Genomic DNA, 16,285 nt, shown 5'->3' on the forward strand with positions numbered 1-16,285 from the left:
GGCCCCGCCCTCGCCCGGCTGCGCGCGCGGGGCCCCGCCCCCGTCCCCGCCCCTCGCCGGGCGCAGCCGCGCGCGCCCCGCCCTCCCGGCGCCCCCGCGCACGCGCGGCCCCGCCCCCCGTCCCGCCCCTCCCTCTCGGTGCCCGTGCGCACGCGCGGCCCCGCTCCCCCCCCCCCGCTCCGTCCCCGCCCTCCCGGCGCCCGTGCGCACGCGCGGCCCCGCTCCCCGCCCCGCCCCCCGCCCTCCCGGCGTCCGTGCGCACGCGCGGCCCCGCCCCCTGACCCGCCCCCTCCCTCCCGGCGCCCGTGCGCACGCGCGGCCCCGCCCCCTGACCCGCCCCCTCCCTCCCGGCGCCCGTGCGCACGCGCGGCCCCGCCCCCGCCCGGCGCTGGGAGCCCGAGTCGGCGGGAAGATGGCGGCGCCGCTCGTGCCCCTGGGCCAGCAGGTAGGGCCGCGGCGGCGGCGCGGGGCGCGGCGGGGGCCCCGGGGGCGCGGGCGGGCGGGGCGCGGCGCGGGGCGGCCCCGCGACCCTCCCGGCGGCGGCGAGGCGGGGCCGCGCGGTCTGCCCCGCCGGGGCGCGTGCGCAGCGCCCGGGCCGCCCGGGGAGGCGGGCGCCGCGGGCCTTTGTCCCCCGGGGGCCACCCCGCGCGCCGCACCCCCGGGCCCCGGCGCCCCCGGCCGCGCGCCCTCCCCGGGCCCCCGAGCGCCGCCGGCCGCGCCTCCCGGGCCCCCCGCCCATTCATCGGCCCGGCCCTGAGGGCGCCGGGCGGCCACCGCGCTGCAGGCGACGCGCGCGCAGAGCGGGGGGCCCCCGGGGTCCCGCCAGGCCCCCCTCGCCTCTCCCCCTGCCGGGAGCCGGCCCCGCACCCAGCCCCGCATCCCCAGCCCCTCGCCGGGACCGCCCGGCCCGGCCGAGGGACGCGGCCTGGCCCCTGTCCCCCGTGTCCTTGGAGGAAGCCCTCAGCTTCCTCCTCCGGACAGGGGACCCCCAGCGCTGCCTCCGCGCAGCGGCACAACGAGCAGGTGCCGCACAGCCTTGACAGCAGCGTCGTAAGCACTCACGCCCCCGGCGACGCCGTCATCCCACCATCGCGTAGCTGGGTCGCAGGGCCTTCGGGACTCCAGATCAGAGCCAGGAAGGACGCCCGGCTGGAAGAAAGGTGACAGGCGACGAGACGGTTCAGCCGGCCGGCGGAGAGACCCCGCCGCCTGTTAGATCTTGCCAGAACCAGCCAGCTTGCACCGCTGTCACTAAATTAACAGCACCCCGACCGGCGGTTGTTGACCAGCCAGTTCTGGTGTCCTGAAGCGCTTTGTGAACAGAGCGGGAAGGCGCTGCAGGTGTTAAGTGTCTCGTTGGCAGCTGAGGTTGTGGGTGAGGCTTCTAGGCTCGTTGAATGAGAACGCAATCCTGAATTTCTTTTAAAAATATTCCATCCAACCTCCGCGCTAGCTGTCATTTGATGACATCGAGAGCTGGTGCTTATCGCACTTGACCTCAGCCGAAAGGCTGAGAAGCCACCACAGCTAACGCTTTTTGGGTGCTAAAGCGTTTGCAAACACGCCGCCTCACGTTCCCCCGGCAAGGAGGGGCTTCCTACGTCACAAAGGAAGGGTTCCTAGTGGAGGGGGACATTGACCCGCCGCCGTCGCGCAGCCGGCGAGGAAGCGTTCGAAGGCACGGAGGAGGTCGCATCCCGCACCTGCTCAGAACCTTCCCGAGGCTCTGCCCTGCCCTGGGCACCCGGACGCCCTCCCCGGCGCCCACTCTGGGCCGCGCGTGCCGCCTCCTGCGCCGTCCTCCCGGGGCCCGCGCCTTCCATCCTCCAGGGGCTCCCCGTGGGCACCCCTCTCCCCAGAGGCCCGCGCTGGCCGCCTGGCACGCGTCGCCCACGGCAGCCCCCCTCACGCCTCCCCTGAGACCACTGACCACGGCCCACGGCGTCTTTATTGATGGATTTTTTAATTTATCCCCCGCACCGTTGTCTGCTCTCTTGTGTCCATTCGCTGTGTGTTCTGTGTCCGCTTGCATTCTCAGTGGCGCCAGGAATCTGTGTTTCTTTTTGTTGCGTCTTCTTGCTGTGTCAGCTCTCCGTGTGTGCTGTCATTCCTGGGCAGGCTGCACTTTCTTTCGCGCTGGGCGGCTCTCTTTCGGGGCACACTCCTTGCGCGTGGGGCTCCCTTACGCGGGGGACACCCCTGTGTGGCACAGCACTCCTTGCGCGCATCAGCGCTGCACATGGGCCAGCTCCACACGGGTCATGGAGGCCCGGGGTTTGAACCGCGGACCTCCCATGTGGTAGGCGGGCGCCCTCTCGGTTGAGCCACGTCTGCTTCCCGGCCCACGGCGTCTAGCTTTCTGCTGGGAGCCCCGTCGGCTGGACGGGCCGCGGCTTCCAGCACCTGGGAGACGGCAGCATGAAGCCAGCACGGGGAACGCGCCTGCCAGCCCTGTTGCCACGTGACTTTCCTTCTGGGGAGGGTTGGCAGCGGAAGTGAAGGAGGAGTTGTAAGAAGGGCCTGGAAGCCCCCTGTTCTCTGGCACCAGACGGGTGCAGTCGCTGGTCTCTGTGTTTTGTTTCTGTGCCTTTCCGTGGACGTTGGTTGAAGGATGGCCGGGCCAGGGGTCTCGACTTCCTAGGGATGCCGTGCAGGTGGCCACAAAAGCCACAAGGACTCCCTATCTGGAGGCCCGAGGCCTGGGATCAGGCGTGGCAGGGCCAGGCTGCCCCTCACGCCGCGGGGGGACGCCCTCCTGGCCTCGCCCGCTTCCGGCGCTTGCGAGACCCCCGGTGCGCCTCGGCTCACGGCAGAGCTGCTCCTGCCCCTGCCCTCATGGTGCCCTCCTCCTGGGCCGAGCCTGTGTCCACATTGTCCTCTTCCAAGAGGCCCGGCCGCGCAGGACGGGGTCCCCCCCTCCGCTTGTCTGGCCTCCTCTGAAATCATCATGTCTCCAGAGACCCCGCTTTCCAAGGCCTGTCCGGCACCAGAAGCCGGGACCTGGAGGCGCCTTTAGGGGACACGCGGGTCACGGCGCCTGGCCTTCTGTCGTGTTGGTACGCCGAGGCCTGTCCACGCCCGTTCCCGAGCGGAGCCGGGTCCTCCCAGGCGCCCGCGGACTGGCCGGGGGGCCACGCGAGCTCACGGATCGCCACCATCGTGTGGCTCCGGGGTCGCCGGGACCCCCCCGGCACAGTGGCGGCAGGGGGTGTCCTCCATCCCAGCCTGCCGGGGCTTCTCCCGTCAGCCTCTCTCTGATCCGCGCTGTTCTCGCCACGTCACCGGTGACGTCCCCCCAGGAGTGGCGCCCCCCCCCCCCCCGTTTTCCTTCACCCTCTTAAACGGCTCTTGTGGGTGCCCGCGTCTCCATTCGACTCTGCCCCCGCCCCTCGCCCCGCTGTGCCCCCCACTTGGGCCTTTTCCCCCGGGCTTCTCCCCGGAGGCTCTGAAGCCCGCCTGGCGTCCAGTGGCGCCGCGCGTCTGCTCCCAGCCCCGCATTCCCCCCTTGCGCCCGCAGACTCGGTCTCCCCAGAACGCGGCTTTGCGCGCCTGCTCCAGGGACCCCCACGGAGTCGGCCCGGCCGGCCTGTGCCCCGCGGCCCCCGGCCCCCTCGTCGCCCCCTCGTCGCCCCCCGAGCTCGCTGGCCTCGGCCTGGTGCCTCCCTCCGGCTCCGTGGCCGCCGGCTGCTTGGGGGGCGCCCGCCTGGCCCTCCCTTGGCCTCCTCCCCGCCCCGTCCCCGCCTCCCGCCCGGCCGCTCCTCCCGGCAGCGGGGCCTCGGGCGCAGCGACCCGTCCCCGGGCACGGCAGCGCGGCGCCCCGCCCCGTCCACAGACGGGGACACGGAGCCGGGGTCCCCGCCGGCTGGCCCCCCCAGAGCGCGCCCCAGAGCCCGGCGGACGGAGGGGCTGAGGCCTGACGGGCGGTGGCCGCTGTGTCACGGTGCCACGGACCGCGCAGGCCGGGCGTCTACAGCCGCGCCCCCGGAGTCTCCGTGGGCCGCCGCCATCTCCTCAGCGCCCATCTGTCCGTCCAGTTCCCCCCGCTGGGGACACCGTCACGGTGGCTCGGGGCCCGCCATGGCCCGACGAGCCCCGTCTTCAGGGGCCCTGTGTCCAAACGACGCCCTGTTCCCGCCGCTGCCGCGGCCTTGACCGCGTCCTCCTGGGGGACGCGGCCCACCCCGGAGCAGGCCGGCGGTGGGTTCCTGTGCAGCCCCCCCCACCCCGGAAGAGCCGTGCCGCCTCAGCTGCCCTGGGCTGGCTACGCGGCGCCCGGGAGCTCGCCGCCCTGTCCCCTCCACACTGCCCGTCCCCTCTGCACCGCCCCAGCCCCTCCACACTGCCCAGTCCCCTCCGCGCCACCTCGTCCCCTCCACGCTGCCCTGGCCCATCCACCTGCCCCCTCCACACTGCCCGTCCCCTCTGCACCGCCCCAGCCCCTCCACACTGCCCCGTGCCCTCTGCACCGCCCTGGCCCCTGCGCGCCACCCGGGTCCCTCCACCTGCTCCCCCCATGCCGCCCCATCCCCTCCGCGCCACTTCGTCCCCTCCGCGCCGCCCCGGCCCCTCCGCGCCGCCCGGGTCCCTCCGCCCCGGCTCTGACTGTCCACGGGGCCCCCATCCCCGCCTCTCCCCCAGCCCCGCGGGGAGCAGGGCCGCCGCGCGCACCGGCCCCCGCTTTCCAGTTCTCCTCCTCAGGTCGGGTCCCGGCTCCGCGCCCACGGACAGACAGATGCCGCCTCTGCCACCCGCCGCCCGGCCCGCGAGGACGCCGGCGGCGCTGCGGGGGGCCGGGCCGTCGCCCGAGACACCTCGTCCCCGCGTTAAGGTCCCCGCTCTCGGCTGGCCCGCGCCCGCCGCAGCCCAGGCGCCCCCGTGCGGGTTCAGGGCGATGCCCCGGCCCGCGGCACCCGCCCGCGCACGTGCGGCTCCTCAGCGCCCCGCTCCGGCCGCGAGGGAGAGCGCGGGGGGTCCCCGCCCGACCCGTGCGCTCGGGGAGCTGCGGCGCAGGCGTGTGGGTAGCGTCGCTGTCACCCGGGAAACCGAGGCCCAGGGACGTGGTCACTCACCCACGGCGCCCCCCGGGGCTCGGGCCGACCCGGCGCCTGCTCCAGGCTGGCCCTTTGCCGCACGGTCCCTCCCTGTCCCGGGAAGTTTCACTGCCAGTATCATCATCATCACTGTTACTATTACCACTGTTATTATGATCGCCGTCGTCGTTAGTGCTACGAAGCATCGCCACGGCGTCAAGCCTGTTTTGTTTTGAGAATTCAAGTTTCGTCGATATCTGTATATACACACGTATGGTTTTTGAGGTGCTGGGGCAGGGGTCAAACCTTGGACCTCGTGTGTGGGAAGCCGGCGCTCAGCCACCGAGCCGTATCGGCTCCCCTGAGTCGGTTTTTTTGTTTGTTTCGCTCGTCGTTTGTTTTTCTCAAGAGGCACCGGGAACCGAACCCGGGACCTCCCGTGTGGGAGGCGGGCACTCAACCGCTCGAGCCGCATCCACTCCCGGCCGTATGCTAATAAAGGGCACGGTGCGTCCAGAGCGTACAATCGAAGGTCTCCGGCGCAATCCCACACGGCCCGTTGGATTTTGCGATGCGGTCGTGGCACCTCGTCGTCGCGTCTCACGGAGGCCGAGCGGAGAGGGAGCCGCTCGCTTCGGCTGAGCTCTGTTCTGAAGCTCGCCGCGCCAGAAGTTGGGGGGCCGGGGAGGCCCCACGGATCTCTTCCCACGGGGTTCCGTGGGGGCCCCCTGCCACGGCGGGGGCCCGCGGCCCGCGCGCCCATGAGTTGACCGCGTGCAGCCCGCGGGACGGGGGTGGCTGGGAAGGAGGGGCTGGCGCGGGGCGGGGGCGGGAGGCTTGCCCACGCGGGGGTGCGTCGGCGACGGCTGCACGGAGGGCGCTTGGCCGACGGGGGAGGCGGGCGGCGGGCAGCGGCCTGCTGAGTGCCCGCGAGGCCGGGATCCAGCTCGGGGGGCCCCCGAGCGAGGCCGGCGGGCGCTTCGGGGAAACTGAAAGGAGTGGGCGCACGCCCCTCTTCCCGCCGGCGCGGCTCGGGCGAGGGCAAGGGGCTGGTGAGTGGGGCACGGCTCCCTGCAGGGTGCCAGCTCCCCCGGGACCCGCTGCCGCCCCCACCCGCCGGCCCTGCCCTGGGCAGGCCCCAGCCCTCTCCCCCTATCCGACTGGCCGGGCGGGTCCCGGGCAGGGTGACAGCAGGCGGGCGCTGTCCCCACCCAGGTGGGCACTGTCCCCACCCGGGCGCAGGCAGAGGAGGCGCCTGGCCCTGCCCCGGCCCTCCTGTCAGCCCCCCGCCCGGGCTCCCTCCTGCCTCAGGGCCCTTGCACGCGCCTGCTCTTCCCTCCTTCTGGAATGTTCTTCCCCATCGCCTCTGCTTACGCCCTGCTCTTCCTGTCCCGGCCAGGCCAGCCCTTCCTCAGGGAAGCCTGAGCAACCGGCTCCCAGACCGGCTCCGACTGCTCCCGCCGGCTCTCCTTGCCCTGCCCTTTCCCGCCTCCCCGCCTCAGTTTCCCCCGACCTCCGCCTGGACGGAGCCTGTAGGCTGGCCCCGCCGGCCGGCCCTCGAGCCTCCGGGTGCCCAGGGCTGCCAGGGGCAGCGGGCAGCCGGCGCAGGCCCTCGAGCAGTGCGGGGACGCGCGCAGGGGTCTGGCCCTTTCCCCGGGCAGAGCTGGAGCTGGAGCTAGCCCAGGGCCGGAGCTAGCCCAGGGCCGGAGCTAGCCCAGAGCCGGAGCTAGCCCAGGGCCGGGGCTAGCCCAGGGCCGGAGCTAGCCCAGCAATGTGCGCGGTGCTGCGGGCAAGGGGGGTACAGGGGGCACGCAGCGGGGGGGCTGGTGCCGGGTGACGTGGGGAGAGCGAGGGCCAGTGCCACACGCACAGGGGTGGGCTGTGGAGGCGGCGGCGGCCGGAGCAGGGACCGCGGGGCCGTGGGCTGAACCCCGGGTCGTGCGCCTCAGCCCCGAGGCGGCTGGGGGCGCGGGGGTCCCTCTGGGCGGTGGACGGGCCCCGGAACCCGGCAGAGCAGGCGCCTGCAACGTGGTGACCAGGTGGCCGCCCCCTCGACGACTTAGTATTTCTTTTACTTTTAAAAAATTAACTTATTGAAGTATATCACTCAGACAAGCGTGCATAAACAAGAAGTGCATAGTAATTGTTGTGAACCTACAAGACAAACGTACATAACCTCATACAGGACTCGCATAACCCACCCTGCTTGCAGTACCTTGCGTTGTAAACCACTTTAACTAATGATTAAAAGAGCATTGTTTCAGCCAAAGGGGCGCTGATGCAAAACACCAGAAACTGGTTGGTTTTTATACAGGGTATTTATTTGGGGTGGGAGTTTACAGATACCAGGTCATAAAGCGTAAGTGACTTCCCTCACCAAAGGCTATTTCCACGTGTCGGAGCAGGATGGCTGCCGACGTCTGTGCGGGCTCAGGCTTCCTGGGTTCCTCCTTCCAGGGTCCGGCTTCTCTCTGGGCTCAGGGTCCCTCCCTTCCAGGGTCCGGCTTCTCTCTGGGCTCAGGGTCCCTCCTTCCAGGGTCCGGCTTCTCTCTGGGCTCAGGGTCCCTCCTTCCAGGGTCCGGCTTCTCTCTGGGCTCAGGGTCCCTCCCTTCCAGGGTCCGGCTTCTCTCTGGGCTCAGGGTCCCTCCTTCCAGGGGTCCCTCCCTTCCAGGGTCTGGCTTCTCTCTGGGCTCAGGCTCCCTCCCTTCCAGGGTCCGGCTTCTCTCTGGGCTCAGGGTCCCTCCCTTCCAGGGTCCGGCTTCTCTCTGGGCTCAGGGTCCCTCCCTTCCAGGGTCCGGCTTCTCTCTGGGCTCAGGGTCCCTCCCTTCCAGGGTCTGGCTTCTCTCTGGGCTCAGGGTCCCCCCTTCCAGGGTCTGGCTTCTCTCTGGGTTCAGGGTCCCTCCCTTCCAGGGTCTGGCTTCTCTCTGGGCTCAGGGTCCCTCCTTCCAGGGTCTTGCTTCTTCCTGGGCTCAGGGTCCCTCCTTCCAGGGTCTGGCTTCTCTCTGGGCTCAGGGTCCCTCCTTCCAGGGTCCGGCTTCTCTCTGGGCTCAGGGTCCCTCCTTCCAGGGTCTGGCTTCTCTCTGGGCTCAGGGTCCCTCCCTTCCAGGGTCTGGCTTCTCTCTGGGCTCAGGGTCCCTCCCTTCCAGGGTCTGGCTTCCCTCTGGGCTCAGGGTCCCTCCTTCCAGGGTCTTGCTTCTTCCTGGGCTCAGGGTCCCTCCTTCCAGGGTCTGGCTTCTCTCTGGGCTCAGGGTCCCCCCTTCCAGGGTCCAGCTTCTCTCTGGGCTCAGGGTCCCTCCTTCCAGGGTCCGGCTTCTCTCTGGGCTCAGGGTCCCTCCCTTCCAGGGTCCGGCTTCTCTCTGGGCTCAGGGTCCCCCCTTCCAGGGTCCAGCTTCTCTCTGGGCTCAGGGTCCCTCCTTCCAGGGTCCGGCTTCTCTCTGGGCTCAGGGTCCCTCCTTCCAGGGTCTGGCTTTCTCTCTCCTCTGGGAGCTGACTTCCCGAGGCTCCAGCGTAAGGCTTCAGCATCAAACTCCAACATCAAAACTCTAGCATCAGAAACCCCCCACTCTGTCCTTTGCCTTGTATCTGAGTCCCCACCCACCAAGGGGTGGTGACTCAACGCCCTACTGGCACAAGAGGTTTACATAATTACTTAATCAAGTAAACCTATAAATTCCATATAATCTCATATGCTCAGAGGAAAAGATCAGTTTACAAATATAATCCAGTATTTCTTTTTGGAATTCATCAGTAATATCAAACTGCTACAAGTGTTGTCAAAATATTACTACTAACCATTGTATTTTCCCCCCAACCAAACCTATTATTGTCATCTTTATATCGTTTATATATGACCATAACATGAACAATTAAGTGTACAGTAAAAGTTGTGAACTCACAAAGCAAACATGCGTAACATCACACAGGGGTCCCTACATCAACCCTCCACCAGCACCTTGCATTGTCGTTGGACATTTGTTACAAATGATGAAAGAATATTGTCTTATAGTTCTTATCTTACATTTGGTGCTTTTTCCCCTAACCCACCCTATCATTATTTTTAAATATATTTTTATGACAGAAGTTGTAAACTTAGGAAACAAGCACATACGTGCAGGATTCCCACACAGCCCCCCTCTATCAGCACTGTGGTGGGACATTGGTTGCAGATAAGATCACATCCTCAGATTGTGACCACGTCCGTAGTGTACATTTGGCTCATATTTTCCGTGCTGCCTCATTATCAGCACAGTATATCTTCCGCACAGATGTGGAAATATCATATTATTACTGCTAACTGCAGTCCATGGGTCACTCCAGCTGTATTTTCCCCGTGCGTCTCCACATTCCCACGACCCTGCAGTAGCGATGTACGTTGGCTCTAGCTCACAAAGGACACTCCTGGGTCTGTACCTTGAACCACGATTCTCACCCACCTCGTTTACTGTGCTAATCAGCCCCTGGATTATCCTCTAGCACTGTGTCGGTTGGCATTTACGTACGCAGACAGCCATCTTCAACCACATCCCCATTTATGAAATAGCTGTTACTCACTGTGTGCTAACATCCACCCTGTACGTTTCCACACGTTTACAGTAAAGCTAATTAACCTCTTTCTACATCAAACATCAGCAGTCCGCTCAGTCCTCCTCTTATCTCTTTTAAGAATCCACCACCCTCCACTAGGTCTTGGAGATATTTTCCTGCAGTTTCTTGTGGAAGTTTTCTGGTTCTTGCTTTTATTTTTAGGTTTTTGATCCTTCCTGAGTTAATTTCTGGATAAGGCGTGACATAGGGGTCCTCTTTCCTCCTTTTGCTGTGGTTACTCCGTTCTCTCAGCTCCGTTTTTCGAACGGATTGCTCTGCCCGAGCTGTGTGGGTTTGACAGGCTAGTCAAAAGCCACTCGACCATACCCGTGAGGGCGTGTTTCTGAGCCATCTATTTGGTTCCGTTGGTCTACGTGTCTGTCTTTAAGCCAGTACCCTGCTGTTTTACCACTAAGCTAGGTAATGTGATTTAAAGTCTGGAGATGGGGGTTTGCGTTTCCTTTTTATGATGTTTTTGGCTTATTCAGGATCCTTACCCTTCCAAATTAATTTGGTGATCATGTTTTCAATATTTTTAATGCTGGTGGAATTTTTATCGGGATTGCATTGAATCTGTATATCAATTTTTTTTTTAAAGATTATTTATTTCTTTCCCCTTCCTCCCCACTGCCGCCCCAGTTGGCTGCTCTCTGTGTCCACTCACTGTGTGTTCTTCTGTGTCTGCTTGCATTCTTGTCAGCGGCACCGGGAATCTGTGTCTCTTTTTGTTGTGTCATCTTGCTGTGTCAGCTCTCCCTGTGTGCGGCACCATTCCTGGGCAGGCTGTGCTTTCTTTGGCGCTGGGCGGCTCTCCTTACGGGGCGCACTCCTTGCGCGTGGGGCTCCCCTATGCGGGGGACACCCCTGCGTGGCAGGGCACCACTCCTTGCGTGCATCAGCACTGCGCATGGGCCAGCTCCACACGGGTCAAGGAGGCCCGGGGTTTGAACCACGGACCTCCCATGTGGTAGACGGATGCCCTAACCACTGGGCCAAGTCCAGTTCCCTGAATCTGTATATCAATTTGAGTAGAACTGACATCTTGATATTTACTCGTCCAATCCATGAGCATGGAATGTTCTTCCAGTTACTTAGGCCTTTTTTGATTTAACATTGAGTTGCAGGTTTCTGAATCCAAGTGTTTTACATCGTTGGTTAAATTTATTCCTATTTGAGTTTTAGCTGTCATATTTCATTTTCACCACTCTTGACACTTTTAGTTAATTCTATTGATATAATCTTCGTTTCTAGACTCTTTTCCAGGCCTCTCTCTCCTGTCTTTTCTTTTCAGGCTCTAGCACACCCCTTAGTATTTCCTGAAAATCTGAACCTTTGCTTAGAAATTCTCTCAGTTTCTGTTTATCCGTGAATATTCTAATCTCACCCTTATTTTTGAAAGACAGTCTTGCTGGCTATAAGATTCTTGGCTGGAAGTGTTTCTCTTGTAGTATCTTAAATATATCAGACCACCGTCTTCTTGCCTGCATGGTTTCTGGTGAGAAATCAGCACTTAATCTTATTGGATATCCCTTATATGTTATGCATTGCTTTTCTCTTGCTGCTCTCAGAATTCTCCCTTTGTCTTTGGCCTTTGCATTCTGATGAGTATGTCTCTTGGAGTTGGTCTGTTTGGATTTTTCTGGATGGGAGTATGTTGTGCTTCTAGGACAGAGATATCTGGATCCTTCAATAGGATTGAGCAATTTTCTACCATTATTTCTTCAAATATTCCCTCTGCCCTTTTCCCTTCTCTTCTCCTTCTGAGACACCCCTGACACGTATGTTTGCATGCCTTTTGCTGTCATTTAGTTCCCTGAGACCTTGTTCAACTTTTTTCCATTCTTTTCTTCATCTGTTCTTTTGTATGTTCACTTTCAGAGGCCATTTCTTCAAGCTCATCAATGCTTTCTTCTGCCTCCTCAAATCTGCTATTATATGATTCCAATGCTTTTTAAATTTCATTGATTGCACCTTTCATTCCCATAAGATCTGCTCTTTTTCTGTGTATGCTTTCAAATTCTTCTTTGTGCTCATCCAGTGTCTTCAAAATATCCCTAATCTCTTTAGGCATCTCATTGAATTTATTAAGGAGATTGTTTGACCATCTGTAATTAGTTGTCTCAACTCCTTTATGTCATCTGGAGGCTTTTCTTGTTCCTTTAACTGGGCCATAGCTTCCTGTTTCTTGGTGTGGATTGTACTTTTCTGTTGGTGTCTTGGCATCTGGCTTACAAGAGTATTTATTCTAGGTGTAGTTTTTCTCTCTAGTTTAGGGCTTCCTATCCTTTCTCCCTTGCTGGTTGTGCAGTAGGAGCCAAGCATGTAGTTGGTGCTGCAAGCTGTGGAGGCTCAAGCTGCCCTCGTTGCCCCAGGGACCAATGAAGCTTCTTCCAACTTCCTCCTTTGCCGGGTAGGGACAGAGTCACAGCTGTGTGGAATAATCCACGTACAGACCTAGACTGTCGTTGCCCAGAGAGACTGATGGAGCCTCACGCCCCTTTCTCCCCTGCCTGGGGCGGGGATGGAGCCGCAGGTGCGGGCAGCGTCTCTGCAGTGCGGGTGCAGGATGGGGTGCAGGATGAGCGCAGCTGCCCTGGTAGACTTCTGATTTTCCGCCTGTGGCAGCCAGAGCTCCCTGCATCACCTGTGTGGGCTGGTGCAGGGCTCCTCAGCCTCCTCCCCCCCAGAGGCGGGGCCGAAGCGAAGACAGGGTGCAGGCGGATCTGCGTGAAGGAAACCGGTCCCTGCTGTCGCTGTGACTTTCCTGTGACTTTCGTCCCGGCTTCCCCTCACCTGGGGGCGGAGTCAGAATGGCGGCCACCTGTCTCCTTCCGGCTTGGGCAGATTCACACCCCACCCTGTTCCCAGGGGGATCACTTAGCCAGCCAAGTCTACAAGCAGCAGCCGAAACCGGCAGCCAGCCGTCTCCTCCTCCCCCGTTTTGGGGAAGTGGCGCCTTCGATTCCAGCCACGGAGCAGCTCCCGAGGCGGGGGATGGCCCCGGCTTCTTCTCTGCAGACGGGCATCTGCTCCTTCCGCTCCTTCAGGGATGTGGCAGGACGCCTTCTGGCCCCCTGGAGCCCCCGGACAGGCGCCTCAGCAGCTCCAGAGCGCGCTGCGGGTTTGTAACTGCCCCGGAGCAGGAGCTGACTCCAGGAGCCCTCACTCCGCCACCGTCTGCCGGGTGTCCCCTTACCACTTTTTTAAGTTTCCAACAACGGGGAAGAAAAACCACCCTCCCGCCGTAGCCGCAGCAGGGAGAACGCAGACCGCTCTGCGTCGAGGAGGGCGGAATGGAGACGGGGAAAAACTGACAGCGCAAAAGCCAAGCGACCCAGACGCAAAACAGCCCGGCCCCGCGCGGGCGCCGGCCCTCCCCGCACCTGGCGCCCGCAAGGGGGTGCCCGGGCCCCACGGGGGGGAGGGCGCAGGAGGGGACACCCCCAGCCGCCCCCCGCCCCCTCTCCCGGCCTCCTCTCGCCCACCATGTCCTTGACATCTGCCACCGAGGGGTCGCGGGGGGCGGGGCACGCCGCGCACTGAACACGCCCCCCGGCTGCCCCCCGCCCTGCCGCGGGCATGTCGCCCCCGAGCCCCCTCCCGGGCCCGCGGACTGCGAAGGAGGACGGGGGCCGCCTGGCTCGGGGCCTGCGGGGACACAGGGGGCCCTGGAGTGACTCCCGAGGCGGGAGGCGGCACCCTGCAGGCGGGGGCGTGGCGGTGGGCAGGGCAGGGCTGCCGCGTCTCCCCGAAACCCTCCAGCCCGTTCCCAGGACCCCTGCACCCCCCGCCAGGCCGTGCAGCCCCCCGCCCCGGGCCTGGGGCGCCATTCCCTTCACCCGTGCCCGGCGCGCACTCGCCCAACGAGCGGGTGGGTGAGCTCACGCGCCCAGAGCGGGGGAGCCCAGAGCGGGGGAGACGGCGCACGCAGCGCACTTGCTCTTTGTGCAGGGCCTGTGCGCAGTGGGGGAGCTGGGGGCTCCGGGGCGGGGAGGGAGGGTCTCGGGGCACGGTGCGGCTGCTCGTGGAGAGGCCATGGCTGCATGGCGCGTGAGGTGGCGGTCGCCGGCGTTTGACCGCCCTGTGCTCACCTTGGAAACTGAGGCAGGGGCCGGCCCGGCAGCCTCCTGAGGTCCGCGTGTCCTCTGTTGACCCCCGTGCTGGGCACTTCCCCGGGAGGGGGGTGGGCGAAGGGAAGTGGGGGTCCCGTGGGGCCGACGGCGGCGGGCTCGGTCCTGGAGACCCCTGGGGTGCCCTGCAACCCCCCAGGCCCTGGGCACGGAGCCGGGTGGCGGCTGGGACCCGCGCCAGCCTCCGCGGGGCCCGCCCGAGCGCCCACCCGCCTGCACACCCAGCCGCCCTCGTCTCTGGGCCGGCGCCCGCGGGCCGGGCCTCCCGAGCGATCGCAGGCCAAACTCCCGCCCTTCCCGCCCGGCGCGCTCGCCCCGCGCCTGGGGACCAGCGGCCTCCGGTACTGGCGCCCGCAGCCCCCGGCGCCTGCGGTCAGCGCCCGCACGGACCCCCCACCCTGGGACCCAGCCCCGGGCCCCCGCCGCGAGGCGCCCGAGCCCGGCGAGCGAGAAGTGCGTCGGGCTGCCCGTGTGGCCCTTAGACGCGGCAGGAGGGCCTGCGCCGCCCGCGCCCGAGACCCCCGGCCTGTGGCCCTCTCCTCTGCCCGCCAGCCTCGGAGGCCCCCAAACACAACAGTTTTTTTAAAAGACTTATTTATTTTTCTCCCCCTTCCCCCCCCCCCCACTGTTGTCTGCTCTCTGTGTCCATTGCTGTGTGTTCTTCTGTGTCCGCTTGCATTCTCGGCATCACCGGGAATCTGTGTCTCTTTTTGCTGTGTCATCTTGCTGCGTCAGCTCTCTGTGTGTGTGGCGCCATTCCTGGGCAGGCTGCACTTTTTTCGCACGGGGCGGCTCTCCTTACGGGGTGCACTCCTTGCGCGTGGGGCTCCCCTACGTGGGGGACACCCTGCGTGGCAGGGCACTCCTTGAGCGCATCAGCACTGCGCGTGGGCCAGCTCCACGCGGGTCGAGGAGGCCCGGGGTTTGAACCCTGGACCTCCCATGTGGTAGACGGACGCCCTGACCACTGGGCCAAGTCCACTCCCCACATACACGCTTTGATTCCTGGGAACTCCTGTTCTCCGCCCTCCCCAGCAGCGCGGCTCCAGCGCACCCCGCGGTTCCCACCGCCCTCCCTACGCGTCTCTGCGCCGCCGCCCCCCTCACGGGACGGACGGCGCTTCCTCAGGATGCTCTCGGGCCCAGGCCCGCGGCGGCGCTCCCTGTGGTGTGAAGACGGCCCCGAGCTGCCTCACCGTTAGGCCTCTTCAGCCTTTATTTCTTCCGTTTAAGCATTTAGCGTGGAGGTGGCTGCAGCGTGGCGGGCAGCCCTGAAGACTAACAAATGCAGCGAGGCCACGGGCTCCCCTGGCCTCCAGCAGAACCGCAGGGCGAGCAGAGCCACGGGGCATCGACACGGATGCGGTCACGCTGCAGGTGTGCCCTCGGCCCCGGGGCCTCACCTCGGCCCCCCGGCCACCACGAAGCGGTCCCCCGTTTCTGCGCTTTGTCGTGGAGACCTTGTGGCCCCTCGGACCCGTGCAGTGCGTGGCCTTTGCGATCAGTTCATTCCATGCGGCATGGCTCCTTGAGATCGTGCCGGAAGGCCACGCGGGCCCGTGCTTCCTCCTTGCTGCCGCGTGGTTCCACGGCACGGGCGGGAGGCGGTGGGCTTGTTCCCCGCTCACCCGCCACAGGGCGGCCGGCGCCGGGCTCTCAGGAGTAAAGCACCCATGGGCGCTCCGCGCGGCCCGGCCCCGGTTTCTCTGCAGTCGGCGGCCGGGCCGCGGGGCTCGGCGTTCTCGGGACTCGCCACCCTCCCCGGCGCGGCCCCCGGCTCCGAGGCGAGGGCCGCGCCTCCCGGCTGCCACGCGCTGCCCGGCGTCCCTGGCGGCGGGCGCTGCCGGGCCCTTCGCCTCGCGCCCACGTCCTCCCCGGGCTGCCGCGCCTCGCTTCGGGAGTCCCTCGCGGGCTCTGGACCCCGCGTTCCCAACCAGGGGCCACGGCCTGGGCCCGTGGCAGGGTTCCAGGGGGCCCGTGCGCTTGCGCGGACAGTAAAGGAGCGCACTGTTCCGCGGGGCCGCGTGGCGGCGGGCGCGGCGTGCTCACGAGCTGGCGCGGCGCGTTGTGGACGTGGCGTCATTTCTGTCCGGAGGGGGCGACTGGCAGAGGGGTCCGCAGAACAGAGAAGGCTAAGCCCCCGCCCTTCGTCGGACGCACGGTTTGCAAACGTTTCCTCCCCGTCTGCGGCTTGCTCTCCGTCCCTCGTGGCGGGGCCTACCGCGCAGGCGCTTTAGAGGGCGGTGGCGCCCAGTGCACCGCGCTTTCCCTTCCACGGCGTGCGCCCTTGGCGCCGCGTCTAGGCCCTGTCCGCACGGGGTCCTCCCGGCGTCGCTTCTGGATGCCGTAGTTGGACGCTTGGCCCCCGAGCCCATGTCCGCCCTGGTAGAATTCCCTGCGCAGGGCGCGAGGCTGTCCTCTTTGCCCCCCGGCCACCCGCGGGCTCCGGCGCCATGTAAGAGCCCGCCGGGCCCCTGCGCCCGAGGCCCTGCCTCTGTCCAGGCCAGCGGGCCGCTCCCTCCACCTTGCTGCTGGCCCCGT

The 16,285-nt window shown here is 65.2% G+C and overlaps 1 protein-coding gene across 1 annotated transcript in view; it reads left to right on the forward strand.

The window, feature by feature from the left end:
• Nucleotides 1-369: 369 nt before the first annotated feature.
• EPS15L1 (epidermal growth factor receptor pathway substrate 15 like 1) overlaps nt 370-16,285 on the forward strand; it is an 82,695-nt gene continuing 66,779 nt past the window's right edge. Inside the window, 1 exon segment of the mRNA XM_058292630.1 lies at nt 370-445. Coding sequence (XP_058148613.1) covers nt 413-445 — 33 coding nt within the window. The 5' untranslated portion in view covers nt 370-412.

The sequence above is a fragment of the Dasypus novemcinctus genome, unplaced genomic scaffold (assembly GCF_030445035.2).
Source record: "Dasypus novemcinctus isolate mDasNov1 unplaced genomic scaffold, mDasNov1.1.hap2 scaffold_174, whole genome shotgun sequence".
NCBI lineage: Eukaryota > Metazoa > Chordata > Mammalia > Cingulata > Dasypodidae > Dasypus > Dasypus novemcinctus.